Here is a 23,163-nt window from a genome sequence, read left to right as displayed (position 1 = left end):
TATGTTATGTAAATTTATTTTAAACCTAGATGGGCGGTAAGGGTGTCACACAGCACTATGTCCTTTGCTGGATCTGATGCTGAGCTAAATTAAAATATGAAATTATTCCCATTTCGAAACTTCGTGTATTTTTAAGGCAATACTATTTATTATCAAGGATAAATTCACCCAGGGCCCACAATATATTCAAACAGTATGTATATTTGCTGATAAACCAAATATCTTTAGTCGTTAAATCGAAATTGGGTCCTATATGCACTAGTCAAGAGTGATTCCCAAGGCTGCTTAAATTGCTTTGAGCATACCAGAATTTTAATTAAAATTAAATAATAAAAAATTAAATTATATTATTGAAAAAAAATTACATAACTTGTTTTTTTCAAATTAATATTGTTACAGATTTCCCTAAAATCCATTTGAAGCAATAAAAAATTTCATAAACATTAAGATCAAAAATTTATTGGAACTGTGAAAGTTTACATGTAACAGTGACTAAATTTACTTGAAGGAAAAAAAAATTTATCAGGATAAGATAATCGACGGAATGTTTAAGAAAAATATTCAAATTATGAATCAGACTAATAAGAAACATAATTCACAGGAAGGAAAAGTTTGTAAACATGTCACTATAGACCACCGAGATATTACAGAACTGTATATATAAATTTATAATCTCTTTAAGGCACATACATACAAGCTATTCATATAAGTTCACAATACAAAAATAGTAGAAAGCATATATGAAAAAATAGAATAAAAAAAAGAATATATTGATCAAGATGAATAGTTTAAAACCTTGTTGTCTAAATTCTAGGTGAATTCCAGAACAATCACCGACCTTGAAAAGTTATACAGCAGGAAAACACTGCTCTGTTCCATGAAATTTAAAAACAAACACGTCACAATGAATGATGTAGGGGGTATAATTTTGCACCAAGAAATGTTAATGTTTCATCCATATAAAGACTAGTACCTCATCAAATGAGCCCGAAGGGATGAATCTACTGCAAAATAAGGTCTTCTCGACATCAAGACAATGTCACAAACGTGCATAAAGCATATACTCTTATATTAAGTATTGTGCGATCAATCACAATTGAATTTCATTCTTTTAAAGATGCATCAATGACTGAAGTTACAATTCGTATCACTGCGATAGCTACTCCACATATTATCGTAGTTGGAATATGAAATCCATGGATGATTACATACACACAGCATATGAGAAACATATTGAATTAGGTTTAATCAAATATTGGTGTAATAAAATGCATTTATAAAAGTGTCCACTGTTTTAAAATTTAAAAAATATCCATCACATAGCTATGAAGTGTCATTTCTTTGTCAAACACTCAAAAGAAGCTATAGCATGTTATCCTACCTCCGAAAACATAAGTATATTATGCTAATGCTTTATCAAATCTATATGCAGTATATCACAAAAACATTTTCCGACAATTTTTGATCATGTCATCACATATTGAACTAGGTTTAATCAAATATTAGTGTAACAAAAATGTATTTATAGAAGGAAAGTGTCCATTGTTATTTTGAAAGTCAAAAATATCCATCGCGCAGCTCTGAAGTGTTTTTATACACACCCCAAAAGAAGCTATAGCATGTTATCCTAACTGGGAAAATACTATACTGGAACGACTTGATACTTATGCTTTATCTAACCTTTGTGCAGTATATCGCAGAATTTTTACATATATTGAGAATATTTTCAAATATTCGCTAGTCAAACATGTAGTTATATATCTATAAATCACAAAAATAACAGGATAATGGCGATAGATACATCTCAAATACCATTTTGATGGTTTTACTTCAAAAATTTCTAGCACATTAACTTATAATTCTGACTTGTGTGGCAAAAACACAAATCTTAAAAAAAAAAAAAGCCCATTTTCTAAAAATTAGTAAATTTTGAACAGATTGGCACTTTTTATCCACATCAGATTCAGCAGAAAATAAATAAGAACACAACATTTTTTAAATAAATTAACACCAAATTGAAAAATAGTGATGCAAATCTAACCTACTTGGTACGATTGATTACACTCAGGAAAAAAAAAATAAGAGTGATGAAACAATAATTACAATAAATATACAATGGACGAAACGAATAAGAACCTTGTTAGATCTGTAACAATGATCCTGGTACATAATGCAAACATAAAAAGGAACAAAAAAAAATGGATATATATATATATATTTCGTAATACTACTCTGGAGTAATGTACATGAACATTTATAGACTTTAGATTATAATATATAAATATAACATTATCACACATTTATCTGATGTCAAACATAATTTAGAAATTCATAGTATATTTTTAGCAATAGAAGAATAACATTATAGACTGACTGGAACATAAAACATATTTTGGAAAAATTTTCTTAACCATAAATTAACAGATTAGTGCCCAATGGCTTTTAAAACTAAGCGAAAAACCAAGGAAAATGACTCCAACACAGTCTATAGAGTAATTATATGACTTTGGAAATATAACCGGTGTTTAAAAAACTTGCGCGATATCACAGGTACATGGACTAATAATTCTTCATGTAAGATGTATATAAATATGTATTGTTTAAAATATCTTGATTCTAGGTAATTCATAATTATGAGAACTTTCAGATTTTTATAACAAAAATGTAAAAACTTGGAATACTAAAATGATATTGACACAATGAATGACTTGTCATTATTTTTAAAAATGAAGCAGCAAATCAAAAATGATTGAAAAATGTCGGGTGAAGAACTATTTTAAGATATAAATGTATCAAAAATTTTATGATTTTACGAACAGTAGAAAATGCCCTTATGTAAAAACTATGTCGAGAATGTTGGCAACATCCTGTGACCAGTTAAAACTTCAATGAAATACTTGATGACTTGTTTTAAAATAGTTCCATATAAATATAAGTAGATAGTCACTAAAATACAAAACATTCAAGACTGCTACTAAGACTTTGGGACGTCAAGTGTTTGGATATTCATGTCTCAAACATGTGATGTCAGTGCAAACTTCTTGGACATCACTGAGCCATCGTTTTAGCGCATTGACCAATAACATGCAATATCGTAATATAATTTATCACACCCTTTTAAAGTCCAAAACAAAAATTTAGAGTTTTTCAATGAAATAAGATACTCGTCTGCTGTGTAACCAAAAATATACTCATTGTCAAATGTTTAATAATATTTTAAAAAAAACAATATTTGTGATGACCGATGTGGTCACCGATAGTAGTAATTAACATTATTACCGTTGCTGGTTGCAAAGCTTAGCGAAAACTGGTAGCCGAGCGATAATTTGACTATGTGGCACGGTTTTTGACTCAGTAATAGCCATATTGACATTCATGGGCTTTTGCAGATCTGGAGTAGGAAGACCACGGTTTTTTTCCTTCACCTGTCTGTTGACTACGTCAAGCTGATGGGCATTCCTTGGACCAGGTGGCATTGGTTGCTGCACGTAAGGGGTTTGATTGCTCAGTGGTGGAGATACTGGCAACGAGACTGGATGTGGATCAATAACAGAAGAATCGTGACTGCATTCATCCCACCTGTAAGGTACCTGTTGGGTTGGCACCGGTGCCGTAGTCTTCTGTTGGCCAACATTCAAAGCATTATTTGCTGCAGGTGGAGCGCATAAAGGATGCATAGCTGGATCAGGGGACTTGAAAGAATCCTCCACGAATCCAGTGGAAAATGTTGGTGAATTGCTAACGCTACAAGTGCTAGGCGATAATTCACCTGCCGAACCAATGCTCTGCCCACAAAAATCTTGCTCATGAGATGAGTTATCCACACCAGAAGGTACGTTTACAGAGTTTATTCTGCTCCTGTAGAAATCGTTGTGTATAAAGAGGCACCGTCGTCCATATGGACAAATGCCAGTACTGTGGAAAGCTCTGCAGAACTCTGTCTTATATCTAGGATTGCGGGGCACTACCCTCAACTCATCAATTCCATGAGCGAATTGGCACTTCCGGTTGTAGGGGCAAGTACCCGTTTCTTCAAAAGCACGACAGAGTTCTGTTTTATAACGGCTTGGATCAATTATCAATGCAGGCTTTTCAAAACTGCTAATATTTGACTGCTTTAAAGGCTCACTTACGCTGCGATCTAATGGGCGGTGGTGGTTGTTTGGTTCGGGGCTCAAGGGATCAAAAAACGGCTTTCCAGACGTCATTCCACTAACACTAGCAACAGCCATCAAAGGCCTGTGAACTTCCTGAATGATGGGATTATGAACTTCATGATGGGCTGTAGGAACATTTGGCAAGTGGTATTGGACGAAATCTGGATTTCGAAGCTCGTAGGAGCTGTTATTCTGAGGTACGTTGAACCACTGTGGACCATCATACCTCTGTTTAATATTAGGAATGTTACGCAAGTTTTCATCTAAAGAAAACTGCTCTTTATAAAGAGCTGGCCTTGGAATCTCTGAGAAGGGTTGCCTGCAATCCTTAAGAGAAGATGGGACATCGTGTAACGCTAATCGAGGCATCTGAGAAGCAAATCTAGACCCTGCAACGCCATCGCTCACATGTGAAGGCCTATTGATCTCGGGATAGGCTTTCTTGTCACCACCGATTATACGAGACCGAGCACCATCTGTAATAACAGCTTTACCAGCACTATCCGTCAATGCGGATGCTTCAAATGGATTGGTTAATGTCGTCTTGGATGTTGCATTTGATGCCGCAGCGATTTTCTGAAGCTCTGCGATTACTTGCATTTCCAAAGTAGATACACGCATTCGTAATTTCGGATCGAAGCTCTTGTTGTCATTCATCTTCTATGAAAAAAAAAAAACGAAAAAGTTCTTTTCATTAAAGTTTAAAATTATTTGATCTAAAAAAAATATTTTTACGATTCTTAATTATGAATTTGGGGAGCACACGCGTTACCGGTGTTAATCCCGTTTTTCATGCATATTTTCAGAGGAAAAATAATTACATACATGGTAACACAAAGACATGAATACAAACTAAAGGCCGAAACACTACACTGACGTGACGTGATTTCACGTCATGTCAGACACACGTCGTGAATTCCGATTCGTGGAAATTCTATGACGCGAGAGAAAATTTCACGTCATATAATTTCAACGGCACAGAATTTCCACGAATCACAATTCGCAAAGTCTCTGACGTGATGTGATTATCACTTCACGTCAGCGTAGCGTGTTTCGGCCTTAATACATTGACGATCAAACCACCATTTAAACCTAGACCTCTAAAACGGAAAATGCAGCGTAAATTAGCTGACTGCACCGACACCAGGCGTCCAAACGCTCAGTTTTTCAGTTATAGATTTTAGATGTGATAAATTGCCTTGAATTTTTTCGCAACTTCCTCCTCTATCTTTCCCAATGTAGGCATGGCACAACGGATTTCGTTATAACCACAAGGGAATATGTACGTACACAGTTTTAAGCTCGCGAATCGGTAAATCTGTCAACTACCAAAGAATTTCACTGCCAAATTTCGACATAGCTCACTTCAAAGTAAACAACTCTTGCATTTTTTTTCCTGTCACACATATCTTCACGCTTTACAATAAAAATGAACGATTTCGATACGATTTTTGCATAAAGGTAAACTTCAACCTATTGTGTATTCAGTGATATTTCGGCTAACGACGACGATTCGTTCCAGAATCACGTTCGTTAGCCGAAACGTGATTTTCCATACGTTTCTATGGAAAATCGTTTGATTCTGCCCGAAATTCTGAGATAAGTTTTTTTTCGTGAAGCTTTATAGTAACCCTATCTCAACTGAAGTTGCTTTTTCTTTCCCTCCTTTCTTTCTATACTCCTTTTAATGATTTTTTCCCCACACACATATAACGTATCTATCATACTGTCTACATATACCGTGTGATCGGTTCTATACTATTCAGACTCATTCAATGTGTACAATATTACGAAGTATATTTGCTTTGTAACATTACAAAGTATATGTTACAAAGCATTTCAGGGAAATGACTCATCATTAAAAACCGTTAAAAATAGGGTATACATGTATGCCTCTAGAGCGAAGAGTTTAAAAATAAAATTCAATTATAAAATTTTATTTTATCAACTCCGGTCATTTTGATCAGTATCAGTCCTTTAGGTCAGGGGTTCTCAACCTATCGGTCGCAGGAGCTCCAAGATTCGTCGTACAAATCCACTTGGAGCTGGGAATTCTTGAGCTATGAGTCATGACCCAGACTTGACTCGCAGGGGCTTCCAAGATGAATCGTCGTACAAATTTGCTCACAGCCAAGGATTCTCCAGCTATGCGTCACGACCCAAACTTGATTCCCAGGGGGTTTCCGAGATGGGTCGTAAAAATTTACTCATGCGGGGTTCTTGAACTACGGGTCACGATCCAAACTTTATTCGCAGGGGCTTCCCTGACGAGTCGTTCAAATCCACTTGCAGTCCCGTTATAAATGCACTTATTGCGTCACTGGTTTCACTAATGCCGAAAAACCACAATGTGCCCCAATTTTTTTTTTTTAATCAGATGATGGTTTTATACCTTATTTTGCTATCTAAGGTTTGCCTGAAATGAGAATGTGTATCCTTGTTGAAACACATGCTACAAAACATTTCAATAAAATAGCTGCCATAGAGTAACATCAGTAGAGTAAACATTCAAACGTCATTTATCACGTTTTAGAAATTTGCACTTTCATACTTTTGGCGTGGGGGGGACAATATCATTTAATTAATAGTGTTAGGTTCTTGGCAACATATTGTGGGTGCAAAATACCGTAATTTAAATATAAGGCTGATTGGAAGGACGTCATGTCCCTTGGAGCCTCAGAGAGACGTGCTCGTGTGTTTTTGTCTGGTATAATGTAAATATAAGTGCATTTTTGTTTGTTTTTGCGAGTAAAAGCAATTAAGCACCCATGATTGTGCTTGATTTTTACTTTCGGAGTTTTATTGATCGACACTAACACCATTCAGCGTTCGAAATCATTATGGTAGTCCACTCGGACCACCCAGAAGAAAATTGTGGTGATCTGCGGGACCAGTAGGGAAAAACTTTCTCCCGGTGATAAATTGATTGCGGCAGAATCACCGATCCGCAGTCGTTTTATATTACAAATACAACGCCACAACAGGCAAATTGCCCAACGAGGTGGCTGACTTAAGAACATCATGGATCCCCGAGCCATTTTTTGGAGGCCCTACCTACTACTGCTACACCCCAAATGCACCCCCTCCCCACGGAACCCCCCAACGAATCGGTACATGCGGGAATGTGCGTGTACGTGTAGTGCAACCTGACGTAAAGTTTGTTTCTGTGTAATGTTTGTTATGTGTAGTGCTGCCATCTGCCACCAGTTTTTTTCTAACTATGAGTGAAGTGTTATGATTGAATGATTTATCGTTGTAGGACTGTTGCTCTCTGTGGCGAGACTTTTTAATGGGGAGATCGGCTCGCATTTGCGCCTTGAAGTTGGGAACCACAGAAAACCACTGTGGGGTTCGAACCCGCATCCTCTCATCGCGAGTCCGTCGCTATAACCACTCGACCACCACAGCGGAATATTGTTTTAGACTTTTTAATGTCGAAAGAGATAAATGTTTATTGCTGTAAAAAATATTTCTAAAACTGTCTGAGTCGAAAAAAATTCCAAAAATTTATGAGCTTAATCGATTTTGCTGCATTATAGAGTATGTGCATTAATTTTTGCCTCAATCCTTCAGCACTCATTCGATTAATCAACATTTTTCAGACATGTGCATGCTATCCTACCAACATCGCTCTAACCCTGGGGCCCGTGACAATTTTTATCATTTTTTGATTTTTCCCGCTATAAATTAACTATAGAATGGCCCGTGAAAAGTCTGACCAGCGGCCCCGCAAGAGATCCCAGGATCCCTACTCCAGGAAGTGGGACCATGCCAGCACAGAATTTCATTTTGAGCTGTAAATATGGGCCGATTCTCAATCCTACAGCATTCATCTAATAAATTTGCATCTTTTCTGTCAGGGGAAAAATGTGGGCGGTTAATATATTTTCACAGCCCCATCCCATCTTATTCCAGAGGATACATAGACAGTCCATTCCAGAGTCTTTTTTTTTTGTCTGTCTTGGAAGCTTTGACACCTGAAAATGTCTTATTTTTTCCTGAATATTCCAAAAAAAAGCATATGCATGTATGAAGATATTTTCTTAAATTAATGTTGTTCTTTGAATCTTAGCAAACAAATCAGTATGTTTTCTTAGTAGCAAATATCTTTTGCAGAACGTTTTCTGAAAATGCAATTTTAAAAAAAATGCCTCTATAAACCTCCACACTTATCACCACAGAATCAACAGTGGTGGGTTTTATGAAGTTCGACTGCAGTTCTAATTATTCACTATGGCTTTTTACACCTCTGGGTAGCATATCAACCATGTAAATCATTATATATTTTAGGGAAATGAATCATTATTCAGAACCGATTTTGTTTGACGGGCCAGTCATGATGTCTGTGGACTAGTAGGTTCTCATATTCACTGGTCTATTTTTCTAACGCTGCACCATTCAAATATTACTTTTAATGCCGATTTCAGTTTGATCATCAAAACCGTCAGAATAGTGCTCTTTTGATGGTGATAGGAACCATGGTTTTTTAACTTTTTCAATCGCAACCCAAAATCAAGATCAGCTTTGCGACCCATAGGATTGTTTGCTCTTCGAAATTAGTGAAACCAGTGACGCAATAAGTGCATTTATAACAGACTAAGTGGATTCGTACGACTCATCTAGGAAGCTCATGAGAATAAAGTTTGGGATCCATAGCTCTAGAACTCATCGCTGTAAGCGGATTTGTACGATCCATCTCGAAAGCCCCTGCGTTTAGGTCAGTAACATATCTCAAGAGTCCCTGGCTTTAGTGGATTCATCTCGAAGGACCCCTGCTACCCAAATATTAAGAACCCCTGGCACATGCTCACAACACGAAAAATGTTAAAAGGTCTCTCTCATCTCCTCCTGTGTAAAGGCGATCTAACGTGTCTGTATTAAAATGAGAATTAGAGAATGTTCCATAAAATTTTGAAATATTTTTCAGCCATACATATCGCGATTGCACCATAATTCTATACAAAATAAAGCTAGTTTTGATTAAAAGACAAAATACAGTCCAAAAATCACCGTTATACAAGTTTGAGCATTTTCAGTGGATAGTTTTCTCTCGTAACTCGGATTACTCGCAAGTTGTGGCACCACTTCATATATTACGAAGTCTAGCGTCTTCGTGAAGTGACCAGTGCCCGAAATCTAGGCATTGTATGCAGCGGCCGGCAAACTTACAAAGACGCATAAAGACTTCGGACTTACGCAGTCGTATACAGTCGATTCCGCTTATAACGTTCCCGCTCAATACGACTAATTTTCGTGGTCCTAACTCTGACCCCCTATATACAATGGACACTCCCCATTAACGGACACTTTTCTGATCCCCGGTCCAGTGGAATAGGGCTTTAATGTATTTCACTGCCCGTTCGCGGAAAATCAAACAAACTCTAATTCATTAATTTTTGTTCATAAACCGAGAATTTATCATATCAACTAAGATTGTTTAATTCCAAGCTCGTGTTGGTAAATATGATATAAATCGTTTCAATTAATTACTTGATTAACTGAACATAACTATGGTCCAGGATAATGAATTCGAATGATAATGTTGGTTTTGTTTGCACATGTATGAAGAAAATTTAATTTTCATTGCAAAATACATGTAGTGCACGTATCATGTAAGGGTAAAAATAATTGATTTAATGAAGCTTCCGAAAGGTTATAAATTTTAAATGTTATCAATTTAAATGGTTAAAAATCCATATTTACCAGATTTTCCAATTTTATTTGGGCATTATGCATAATCGCCGGTAAAATCAACAAATGTAGTGAAATTTAATCAAACTTTCTTTATCGAGACGATTTGTATATTATTCACAACCACCGATGAACCACTTCCACACACACAGTAACGTAAACATTTTATCATTAAAATGTATAAGAAATAATTGCGACCAACCTAACGTCGTATAAACGAGGTTCAAACTATATGTCCCATCTTATTAGCGGACAAAATTTATGGTCCCATGGATGTCCGTTATCGAGAGGTTCTACTGTATTTCTAATTTTTTACTACATAAATTTACAAGAAAATCAAAATAAGGGCCCACGAAAATTTTCTTCATGGTGGTGGGAAGGTACACAAAGTTCTCGTTCATATACTCTCTTATCATTCAAAACTGCCTTTATTCATTACATTTTACAGCCAACTGAATTTTGACAGGTATAATTAAGTTATTATTATGAAAATGTGAAACTACACATCTCCATTCTTGTATAAAAATCGAAAAGATTGCTTCCAGGTGAGTTTTACGCAACACTAGTAGAATTAGAAAATTTTTTACGAATCAAACTCATAACACGAGGTAATTCTATATCAAGGGTGCTCAACTTTCTGGAAAGTGTGGGCCACTTCATAGGTTTGGAAACATGTTGCGGCCACTAAAGTGATCTGAAAATGTGTCGGGGGGGGGGGGCACTTAGCTGATCTGGAAGTACACTCATACTCATGTCCATAAATTAAGGATAATTCAGCATCACACGGAAATCGAAATCTAAAGTAAAAATTTCACCTGTAGAATTATCACACACATCTGCAAGAATGATATGCAAATTTCAGGAAGCCACCAGATGATGCCGATAGTACGTCACAATGACGAGAGTGTAAGAAGATATAAAGAATGGTGGCAAAGAAGTAAAATTGTTCACAAGAGTTCTGTAAGGCGCTCAGTGCCATAAGCGAATAGTTATGACACAGAGGACGCATGTGGATGATTTTTTTACGTGCTAGAATCATCGGCCGCCTGGAATGTGGGCGTACTCAGATGGAAGTATCCGAGGAACTTGGAATTGCCCAAAGTGTCATCTTTAGGCTTTGGCAACGATTCCAAGATAACGGAAATGTCAGTAGACGTTACAGTACAGGTCGCCCCCGAGTTACAACGCCGAATGAAGACCGGTATTTGGCAGTAACTGCCAAAAGAAGCAGACGGAGCACAGCATCCGACCTGTCTCGTCAGCTATCTGCAGTCACGGGTACCACAGTTCAAGGCAAACCGTGTACAGACGTTTGGGAAATATTGGTCTATATGCTCGCAGGCCTGTCAGATGTGTTCCGCTCACGGCAACTCACTGTCGGCAGCGATTAGCCTGGAGTAGAGAACATGCAATGTGGACATCGTCACAGTGGGCTTGTGTGTTTTCCGACGAGTCCAGGTTTAGCTTGCAGTCTGATTCTCGTCGGACTTTCATATGGAGAACGCCAGGTATCAGTTACCCCCAAGACAACATCATTGAACGACACCGTTACGGTGGTGCAGCATTGCTCGTTTGGGGTGGAATTATACTGGGTTCCAGAACAGATCCGCATGTTCAAACCGGAACCATGAAAGCCCAAATTTATCGGGACATCATTCTGGAACAACATGTACGTTTTGTTTAGGGGTGCCATGGGCGCAGAATTTGTGCTTATGGATGACAACGCCCGTCCTCACCGAGCAAACATCGTAAACGAATGCCTTGAATCTGAGGATATAACCCGTATGGAATGGCCAGCATTCTCACCTGACTAAAATCCGATAGAGCATGTGTGGGACATGCTTGGCCGACGAGTTGCAGCCCGTCAACTACCTCCTACATGTGTACCGGAACTTCGGAGAGCATTGCTTGCTGAGTGGAGTGATCTTCCCCAAGATCAGATCGATAATTTGATAGTCAGCATGCCTAGGCGTTGTACGGACTGTATTTCATCGCATGGGAGACACACAATGTATTACTATTACATGGTTGGTATGATGGTTAAGTTTCTGTAAAGGAGATATTTTTTAAAATTGCTCCAGGGAGCAAAAATCGTAGTTTTTATGAATGGTATCATACGTACACCATCGTTTTTGTTCTTTATCTTTTGTTTAATAAATGGGCTTCATGAATAAGTAACGTTTGTTTTGTTTCTGAACCTTTATTTGCCAGAGCTGGCATTATCCTTAATTTATGGACATGAGTGTATATGCCGCGGGTCGCTTACGGTGTCTCATACCTTTTAACATGTGAAAAACTTTGCTCCAATAGAAATATTAAAAATACTATTTATATATAACCATTATTTCAAATATTTTACCTATGCTTTTAATTGTATGCGCTATTCTAAGCCAATATAAAGTTTCACATATCTCCGATACCTGATTTTTTTGTAAATTTCCAAAAAATGCATTAAAAACAGCTTGCGCGTCAGATATGTAAAACTTTTTATACTAGCCATACAGTCAAAACTATGCGTAAAATAATTTAAATAAATCAATAGTTAAATAGTATTTTTAACGATATATTTTTATCAGAGCATAGTGTTTTCACCAATGTAAAAGGTATGAGACCCCTTAAATGTGATCTAGAAGTGTGCCGCGGAGGTCACTTAAGTGATGATATATATAGCCAATGTTTTACGAAGCAATTATTTGTATGAGCAATAATTCATGGTGGATCCCGCTTATAATGCTCCCACTTAGAACGACCCATTTTTGTGGTTCCCAACTCTTACTCCTATCGAAATTTTCCGTTTAAAACGTTTCCCCGTTTGCAACGTTTCTTCTAAAAATGTATAAGCGGGATACACGTGATTTAAAAAAAAATTAGGTTTGAGGTCACGGGCCACATCAAACGACTGAGTCACAGGTTAAACAGTCTATATAATATTCGTATTTCTTTGGTGGGTGTTCCTTTAGAGGAACATCATTTCTTTTCCGCAGACAGTTTTATTACAAATCCTGTGTTTTCTTATAGACTCCAAACTAGAAATCGGCAACAAAATCGAATTTTTTATGGTACAGAAACTCTCAACAATGGAGATAAAGATTCATTCACTACTGACACACATTACATGAACTGTCCGAATTTTCTCTTTCCCTATTATTACAGAATAAATACGTTACTATTTTTTTTTTTTTTTGTTGAAAAACTCGTATTGAGGGAGAAAGATAGGAAAAAAAAAAAGCCGCTGGCGTAACGTTGGCCTTGAATCTCGCTGAATAAGCAATTGCTGTTCCGCTGCCATGAGACATTGAGGAAAAAGAAAGACGGAAAAAAAAAAAATAGGTGGAAACGCTCTGAATTACAAGCAGCAGCGAGTTTTCATGGTTTTTCGTGTGTGTGTAGTGTTCCGGTAGGATTTTTATTTTACTAATTTTCTTTCATGTGGTAATTATTAGCGTGGTGCTTTATCTTGCACCACCATCCACCACAATAATCATACTATAGCTATCTTTCAAGAGGAAAGGTTGATCTGTTCCTGTTTTTAGGTCTCGAAAAGACACTAAAAAAAAAACAGTTCGATTCTTAAATGGAAAGACTCGGCACCATATATTGACGTTATGTCACTTTTTTTATTATTATTATTTCTTGTCCTATTTCAAGGATAGAATGTCATTGATCGATTTGGGCTTCTCCAATCGTTTGACCTAGAGGTGTTCGTAGGAAATGCGAAAATGTTAAAAGAATCTCGTTAAAGGATATTTCACGCGCTAACTGGAACCCAAGCGCCTATAAAAGGGCATTTCCAGCATTCGAAAGAGCATCTGATACAACACTGCGATGAAATTCTAGAATTCACCTAGGCCTACAAAATTCTCTATCTGACCTTGTTGCTGTACTTTAAATCCTCCACTGTTCACCCTCATAAAAACGGATGTAAATTGGTGCTGTTAGAATATTTTCAATTCAAACAATACATCGCAATAACTTAGAGTGGGGCTTTTGAATAGTTACAAAATAGCCAATTAACGGTAAACTATAGAGTTTTTCTTTATATTACTGTTATATAGAGATATAATCTTGCTTAGCAAATTTAGTTGTTTTACCTTAAATTTTATTTCTAATTCTCTCAATTTGGGGCGATTTTATAATCTCTGAACACGGAAATTTTCAGCAGCTCGCAAAAAATAACACCGACAAAGAATAAACTCTTTCTAGAAAAATAAATATTATACTTATATATATTGCCATATTTTGAACCGAGATGACACTAAAAGATGCACTTTCTAAAATACCAAAAGAAATTGGTATAATGGGATTTTTTTTGCCACACATTTGTCATATTTATTCCAATATACACTGAGCCATAGAGTTAATAAATCTAACTTCAACATAGACATGACATCGGATTTTACACGATCTGCACAGAAAATCTTTTCAATAAGGATATTTCGCAGCTCGTCGGGAGCAGTTAATAAAGAAAAGACAGGCAATAGACTTAAGAATTTTCTAAAGGTTTTTAATGGAATCAAAGTCCGCAAATAACCGAATAACTCGATACGAATATCTTTTACATTGCAACAACCCTGCAAGCTTACGCAGTTCTGTGTGTTCATTCGTACCACCCCAGAGAAAGACCCATAATATTAATGAACAGTTATGACTTTGATCTCGTTAATTGTCTTAGTTTACAGCAAAATGTGACTCATATGTGAAACGTGCATTCGACGATTGCACTTCTCTCCGAATTCCAAACAGACGGCATGACTTTATAATGTATAGTATACTTTTTATATATAATATAGAAAATTTATAATTTTATAGTAGTTCGTGGCTTTTAGAGTTCAAAGAGAAACCGAACTCTTGATACCTAACTATTGCTTCATCGTATATACACACTTTTCCTTTGCTGTAATAATAGCCATAAATGTAACAAATAATGCTGTCACTCGATTGCATTTGGTCAATGAAATGGTTTATGAGAGGATGGTAAAGCTCTGGGATGACAAGGTTATGGGCCAATATGTTTGGAATTGTTTTATGCATGTGAAGTGACAAAATGTTTCACAAAAGAAAAATTGACTACGCCCTTGACGAATTATTTGCTCTCAAAATATACCAGCGACGTGACAACGTAGTGTTCAAGAACAACACATCTAGATAAAACCAATCCTAATCCAAAACAAGCACTCTGAGAAGAATTTATAAACACAGCTACTCATGAAAGCATCAGATGTTTGCATTTAATGCTTGATTAGCACAATTTTTGCGTAGCAAATCGCAATTGGACACATCATTTGATGTTTGCATATTGCCGTCACTTTTCCATTCAAGTTTCTAGTCAATAAAAAAAATCATGAAGTTTTCACTTGTTAGTGCTTGGACTTTAAAAGGCAGTATACACAAAGCTGGCCACATTTTTATTTTTCAGGCAAAAACGGAATGGAGGTTGTTCGGAACAATTTCGTCTCAAAACTAACAATGAATTGCATTATTTTAGCACTAATTCGGAAGTTTTTCAATTGACAACAAAGAAAATTTACTCGAAAGTTTTTTCGTGATGTTTAGGAAGTTTGCAATAATACAAAAATCTATCCTTCCAGTTCAATAGTTTATTCCATGTGTTATATTCAAAAGATCTCTTGATGTACTACTACTAGAATAAACAAGTTTCTCATTCAGCCGGTCTTGTATTTTTGATGGGTGTACCTATTCAGGCCCTTAAAAAGCAATTTTTAACAAAATTCGTTATTTTAAAAATACGATACAAGACGTTAAGTGGAATACAACATGTGTACGAAATAAAATTAGATAAACACGACCATATTAATCAACGTTCATAAAGTACTCTAAATAATTTTGCTTTTACACGGCGCGCAAATAAAGAAAGGCCCCACAAGCTGAAAATTCATCTAGACTTACGTTTCATTTAACTGAAATTAATACATATCACCATTCTTGGTTTATTCCTTTCAGACCCAAGCATTCATTTTTTGGAATTTTCAAAATGTTTGTGCATTTTTGATACTCAAAAAATTCATTAAAAACATAAATATCAACAAATCTTTTTTTTCAATTTTTTCTTCAAATTTTCTGTTTTTTTGTGAAGCAATAATTCACTTCATTCAAATTTTTTTCAGCCAGGATATGTGATGCAGGGTATATTCATCTTCACATACAATTTTTCCAGAATTATACTGCTAAACGTTATGTAATAAATCAATCTTTCCGGAGGCACTTTCTCCTGTGGAAGCCATCTTAAAAAACCCTGAAAATTCAACTTCAAGTGCTGCCTTTCGATATACCCCCCCCCCCTCTTCAAAGTTCCTATTCACTATATTTCTATAACTCAAAACTTACATAATCCTTTTCAAGTCGGGGCTTAACTCCCTGTGGCCAAAGGAAAAAATTCTGCCGTGAGAAAAAATCAACCCACACATTTGTGGCACCAGGGTCTGAAAGGATTACAGCTTCTTATTGCAACTTAAACATTAAGAAAATTTGATTTGATTATATATTTCTTATAAAGTCAATTCGTTTTGACTTTCCCCAATCGGGTTTATATTAAACCTCTAGTATTTTACTACACACATTGAATAACAATCATTTGATTGATCAGTTTCGTCATTCCAAGGTCATTTTATGCCCGAACGGGCAAATCAGATCGTACGGCTGTTTCCATGCCTTGGTCCCAACGGGATTCTAACCCAGACTTGTCAGAATGAATTAATACAATAACCACACGAATGAGATATCGATATCAACAGAAAAAGACTGATCATATTTTCGTTGGACAGAAACTGGACGGTAGATGTAACATTGTGTGCTCGTGAAGGAATAAGATGAGTGAAAAATGTTGATCACATTCTTCATCAAGGACAGAACCATTAAAAATTCAAGTGGCTGTAGAGAAGGAAACCAATGCGCCATGATCATTCTATGAAATAATTGTACGCAATAAGTATTGTGTCTATCAACACCTCGTAAAACTTGCTAACTCTCCATGACGCAATCTCACCTCAACTTATTAGTCCTTCATTGTTTAAACCCTTGATTCACGTTTTTTCCTTTCAACGTATAACGGAAAATATTCTTTGACAGGTGCCTTGGAAGAGACAAAGAATCAACTCCAATAATATCAGGAAGAGTATCTTTTCAAATCAAGGAATCTATCTTTTCAAAAAGTCTTGTCCAAGAATTTTTCTCCTCGAAAAGCTTGGTTGATCAAAATATAAGAATATTTTCTTAATTTCGTATTCCGTGCACGTTCATGCTATACCAGTACTGTAATATATTTGAGTTTTCGTAGAAAATGTTACGAAATTGGGATTTTTATTCCGGAGTGTTGGCGGCTCTTGAGGCTCAATCTCACGACCCTCGGGGGTTTTAAAGGGATCTTATTTAAAAATTACTCATATATCATTGGAAATCAAAAGCAAAAAATTGGTGACTATTCGTCGGTGGTTTCCTCATAAAAAGCAATTTTCCCAGACTGTTTTAACCCTTTCCGCAGCATAGTAGAAATCACCAAACCCCTTGTAAAATGTCATCTTTTAATGAAGTAGGCTTTCTTCCGATTTTCAGCAAATGAAAAAGTAAGGGGGGTACAGCTATCCTTCGCTTTACGCGATTTCGCTATAACGCGGTTTTAAAAAGTTTATTTTAGGAATTCCAACCTGCAAAACTCGGCTTTAATCCTAGAAATGGGCTTGTAAATTGAACATATATATATGACAGTTAAATCCTTTGACGACGAAATACGTCGGATTTGATGATGTAGCCGAGACAAATAAGAGGAATTCTCAGGTACAGCGCGAAATTCTCTAGCTTTGTTACTAAAGTTTTTATAAGAGGACGAAAAATGTTGCTTGTCAGCCGAATCTCAACTCTTTCATTAAAAAGTTACCTTATCATACCGGGCTCTTCAGAAAAGAAAACATCCACACTCACTACAATAAATCAGAAGTAGTGAAAAGACAAAAAATATTAATTCATTCATATTGCCTAATTTCACGGGATTTATTCATAAGTTGGAATAATTAACTCATTAAAAAATGTTTCTAACGCGAATATTTTGCGGAACCAATTAATCGCGTAGAGCGAGCGTATAGGAAAAAAATGTTCCATTGACAATTCAACTTTACAAAATATCTGGACTTGCCAATGCTGAAATAATGGGACTTTTAAGAAGGCGAGACATCTCGTCAATGCCGCTAAGAGGGTCAAATCTTTTGGACAAGCTTCAAAAACTACACCACTGTATCCGGACTCTACAAACATTGATATTTTAGTCTGTTCGGATCTTAGACTTGAAACAGGGTAGTGGACAATGTTTCAAATCAGCAATGGTGATCCAAGACTTCCATTTATTGATCTGTTTAGCATTCAGCGATCCAACAACTTTGAGCTCATAATCGTGCATGGCCGGGATTACGAATCTTGCGTCCCACTACAATCACTGTATATCTATGGGTATACCTACTATGTAGACTATCCCTGTCTGCCTACCACAAGGGGTAGGTAGACAGGGCTGTACTGGGATTGACCTTTTAATTTTCTACACGATAAATTTACTAGAAAACTAATGTGAGAAGGGTCCTGCTTGTATATATGTCAATTAATGAGAAGATTATTATTAGCCCAAATTATCAGGCTTGACAAATCACAAAAAGAAACTAGGCATCATAAAAAAAATTTTAAGGAACCAAATATTTCTTTTTCGAGAAGAAACAGATCCAAAAGTAATGTTTCTTTCAAATTTTCCCAAGAAACAGCGAACCATTTCCATGGAACCGAGTTCCAAAAATTGTATTAATTTAACAGCCACATATTAGAGAATTTTAAGGCACCAATGCAATTTTTTAGTTGTCACGGCACCTGGGATTTGTCAAGCCCTGTCTTTGAACAACCTGGAGGGAAAGCATGCGCCTTCTATGCTCCTCCTACGTATATGCCTGCCTCTGTGCCTCATATCTATATATTGGTAAATTTCAGGCTGGTGCTTTGTTAAGCAGTTTAAATCAAAATGAAATAAAAAATCAGCGAATTTTATTGGCGTTTTATGTACCCCAATACTTTAGGGCCCGGTTCGTCTACCTCCTCTGCACCTGCCCATTTCCGACCCTGACAAATTTCAGCAAAAATTTCGGGGGCAACACTTCTAAAGTAATTATAACTTATACCTTAGTTATAATGTAGTAATACCTTAGTTATTATATGTAGTAATACCTTAGTTATTATATGTAGTATACTTAGTTAAAAATAAACACAGCGACAAATACTGGCCTTAAGCCATTAATAACGGGAATAGTTTAATTCATAGCCCTTCCCCATGGGCACCCAGGATCAATCCCATTATTTTCTTATTTTTCACTTAGTATAAATACATTCTAATACAGTGTATTGAATAAATTTAATACAGTATATATGCCCTTGAAAAATCATGCCTGGAGCCTGCCCAAGATCCCAGCCCATGAGTTCAAGATGTGGAGTCTAGGGTTGATTTCATAAAGCAAATCGGTGACATTTTCTTGACCATGCCAAATATATAATCATATTCTCAAAAATCATAGTACCAAATCCCATCATCACGACGCCCCTACTTGTTAACACAACCCTAAAATACAAGACAACAATTCTTGTAATAAACCTCATGCCCAAACACAAATAAGAGGTTGATAGGGCTCGATCCGGGGGAGAACGCTTATTTTAACACTTTAACATTTAGACACCCCCACGACAAATATTGGCCTTAAGCCCGAGAAAATATCTCAGCCCAGGGGCCTATCTCCCTGAATAAGATTAACATTTCGAGGTACCACTAAATTAGTAACCACCAATTACAATATATCCATGTACATATGAAATTTTTGTTCTTAGAATTATGGATAGCCCTTAAGACAGTACATGATTCATAATCATGATAATCGAAATTTAAGTATAAATTCAAGTCTTCAAATACGAAACATCACATTTTAGAGATATAAATAGAATCAGAGATGTCTTACAGCAACATGGACCCCCCCCCCCCCCGGGAATATTCTGGGCTGCTCTATCTAGCTAGAACTACCTGCCTACCAATTAACTTGCTTTTGAAAGTCATGGTATTAAATCTCGTCATCACGAGGCTTCGAACACAAGCGTTACGACAACCCTGAGTATAAGACAATTTTTTTAATAACATCATGGCCAGTGCCTGTTTCTCGCATGGGCAAACGGGGGCAAGTGCCCAGAACCCACAAAATTGTCTCTTTTATATTTGAGTCTTTACCCCTTTTTTTAGAATTTTGCCACTTTCAAATGTTGAATATTTGAATTTAAAAAGGTGTAAAATAAGTAACAGCCACACCGCATATAACGTGCTAATTGATTCAAAATTTATTTTGATAGTAATTATACTTAATTATTACACAGGGCCACACAACTAGAAACGAAAATTTACTGTTATCTGGGGCCGTTGTACGTTTTGGCACCCCCAGTAAGTAATATTTAACGGAAAAGGGAAAATTCAGCATCCTTCCTAGTCCATCGCCCAAGACACCAAATATCCCTGCTTTTCTTAGTTGCGGCCCTCTTGTTACACACAATAAGTCTAATTATTATACAAATAATGTAACATATACGGTGCATAGCACGCACCGCAAACCACTAGCAAACCTTTGAACATAGAGGCACTTTCAATTATAAAAACTATCTAAGTAATATGTGAACTTCAGATACGTCATTCATTATTACAAGGGTTTATAGTTTGAAAAAAAAAATTAACTTGGAAAGTTGTCCTGAGACCAACAAAAAAATTTCACGTTCTAAGTACAATATCCGCTGAGATATTTGAGTTCAAAAAATGGAGAATAAAAAAAAAACACAAAAAAAACAGGATAAATGGGGGTAAAACGCGTTTCACCCGCATTTATGCTGTTTTTACCAATTTTTCTCGGTTTCCGAATTCAAATATTTCAGTGAATATTGCTTGTGTGCTGTTAGCCTTGCACCTTATACGTAAAGGGCCCATGAATTCCCGTTTGCTCAAGGCCCGAACCTATGGGAAACAGACCCTACTCATCTCCCCACCCCATAAATAAGGGGTTGTATTCAAATACGAAACGTCATATCCAGAGAAGCAAACACTCTAGATATAAATACAAGTAGTGCCATCTTAACAGCAACATGGACCCCCCCCCCCCCCCAATATTGGGGGGGCACTACCTAGCTTGAAGTATACCTGCCTACAAATTAAATTACTTCCAAAAATCGTGGTATCAAATCTCATCATCACAAGGTTCCCGGCCCATGCATTAAGACGACCCTGAATACAAGGCGATTCTTTTGATATCTTCATGTCCGTCCGTCCGTCCCCCCGTCCCCACAAATAAGGGGGTTACATTCAAGTATTCAAATACGAAGCATCATATTCAGAGAAGCGCACTCTAGATATGAATACCAACAGTGCCGTCTAAACTATACCATGTATCCCCAGGCAAATATTCTAGGGGCACTACGAAGCTGGAAGTATTAGCCTACCACTTTGCTTTTGAAAGTCACGGCATCAAATTTTATCATCACAAGGCCCCCGGGCCATCCGTTAAGACGTCCGCGTGAACACAACAATACATGTTATATACCTTGAGATCGCGTCACCTATCCAAATTCAACTTAAATTTCGCAACATCAAAAGCAGCATGAATGAAATCCAATACCAGCAGGGCTGTTTTAACAGCACCACGGACCCTCAAGCAAATGTTCTGAAGCCACGGCCCCACATCCTGGAGAAGAGTCTCCAAGCCAGACTTCACACGGGCCCCTTCTACAGTGAATTCATAGCATGGAAAAAAACAAAAAATGATCATTGTTCCGAGCCTCAGGGCTAGAGCCCTGTTAGCCCCACCTTTGTGGGGGGGGGGGGGACACACACGTCTGAAGCCCTACCTAGCTGGAAGTACCTCACTTAACTTGCTTTTAAAAATCATGGTATCCAATATCATCATCATCACAAGGCCAACGGACCTATGCGTTAAGGCGACCCTCAATACAACGTAGCAATACACATTATATACCTTGAGATCGTGTCACTTATCCAGAACCAACTTAAAATTTCGCATGAAAAAAAAACATTAATGAAATCCAAAATGTAAATATTCTCACCATGGGTATCAAAGTAATCCGGTGGTTTCGCATGCCGACAAACATCCAGAAAAAAAATATATATACCTTTCTTAATACCTTCCTTGAACTATTCGTGTACTTTACTTGAAGAAACAAAAAAACTTACCTTAGAAAATTACATCAAGGATGTGACTTGAAGCTTAAGAATGATTAAATCATTCGGCAATCAAATTAAAATTTGACATGTAAGCAACACAACCAGTGCCGCTTTTTACTAGATACTGGCCCCGTGCGAAAATAATAGCAAGGGACACCCCCCCCCCCAGTCCCGATTTTTCTCTAGTGAGAGAAGGCAATCGAAAATTCATAAAACGAAAATCACGGAAATTCGGTATTAATGCAAGAAGTAACTTCAGAATTCGTGAAAATTCAGAATAAATGAAAAAAATATATATATTTTTAGAAATGGTGAAAATTTAGAAGAAATGAATAGTTTCGGAATCGAAATTCAGAATTCCGGAATTGATGAAAATTCGGGATTTATTTAGAAAAACAATTCCAGATATGGGAGAAGTTTGGAATATGTGAAAGAAATAATTCCAGAACCACTTAGATGAAAATGCAAATTTTCGGAATTGGTGAAAATTATTACCGTAAATACGGGGCCGACCGCAAACCAACCTAAGGCGGCTCTGCAATGCATTACACAATGGGTAGAATTTCAAAAAATTAGCGACACCTGTCGCCGCTTTAATCACATACAATTTCACCTCGTATATCAAATAACTTTCAACGCCACTCGACTTTAGTACTGCTGAAAATACTAAGAACGAAAATAAAATGATAATATAAAAGAGTAATATTTAAGAAACGTACCCTGTAAGCATTGCCTAATTCACGTATCGCCGACAGGAGCACGGACGTCATTGTAATTTATTATCACTGGATATAATTTTTGTTCCTACATTGAACGCACGGAATGCGAAGACATACACGCACACACCCGAACAAACTCAGTAAAAAACGGCTTATGATGACAAATCCGGCAGATTCACCAGCACGCGAGACTTGGTGGGAGGAGCTAAAGAAACGCGCGAAATTATGACCAATAGCGGTAGAGATATCATTGTGACGTCATTGGAAGATTTTTTTCCCCCTCGCGAGTTCTGTTATTGATTCAAATCGCGTTTAAATCAGTTTCTTAAACTGTCCCACAGACCGATAAAAT

At 36.7% G+C, this 23,163-nt stretch overlaps 1 protein-coding gene across 1 annotated transcript; it reads right to left on the bottom strand.

The window, feature by feature from the left end:
- Nucleotides 1-445: 445 nt before the first annotated feature.
- Nucleotides 446-22,970, bottom strand: LOC149072624 (uncharacterized). The gene is made up of 2 exons (XM_089246606.1): nucleotides 22,812-22,970; nucleotides 446-4,817 (listed from the first exon to the last, which is right to left on the bottom strand). Exons 1-2 carry the CDS (start codon nucleotides 22,860-22,862, stop codon nucleotides 3,276-3,278), a joined length of 1,593 nt encoding a protein of 530 aa, XP_089102732.1. The 5' UTR covers nucleotides 22,863-22,970; the 3' UTR covers nucleotides 446-3,275.
- Between the last annotated feature and the right edge of the window lie 193 nt (nucleotides 22,971-23,163).

The sequence above is a fragment of the Pholcus phalangioides genome, unplaced genomic scaffold (genome assembly GCF_987345545.1).
Source record: "Pholcus phalangioides strain wild (caught in Gottingen) unplaced genomic scaffold, Ppha-v1.0 ptg000017l_1, whole genome shotgun sequence".
NCBI classification, from domain to species: domain Eukaryota; kingdom Metazoa; phylum Arthropoda; class Arachnida; order Araneae; family Pholcidae; genus Pholcus; species Pholcus phalangioides.
Note: the sequence above shows the minus strand (reverse complement) of the source record. Positions and strands in the feature narration are given on the sequence as shown.

Bases quoted from the DNA above. Each gene is read 5' to 3' on its own strand.
- LOC149072624 (XM_089246606.1), bottom strand. From the start codon at position 22,862: ATGACGTCCGTGCTCCTGTCGGCGATACGTGAATTAGGCAATGCTTAC. The intron at 4,818-22,811 runs GTACGTTTCTTA...TTTTTTTCATAG, and splicing joins AATTAGGCAATGCTTACAGG to AAGATGAATGACAACAAGAG.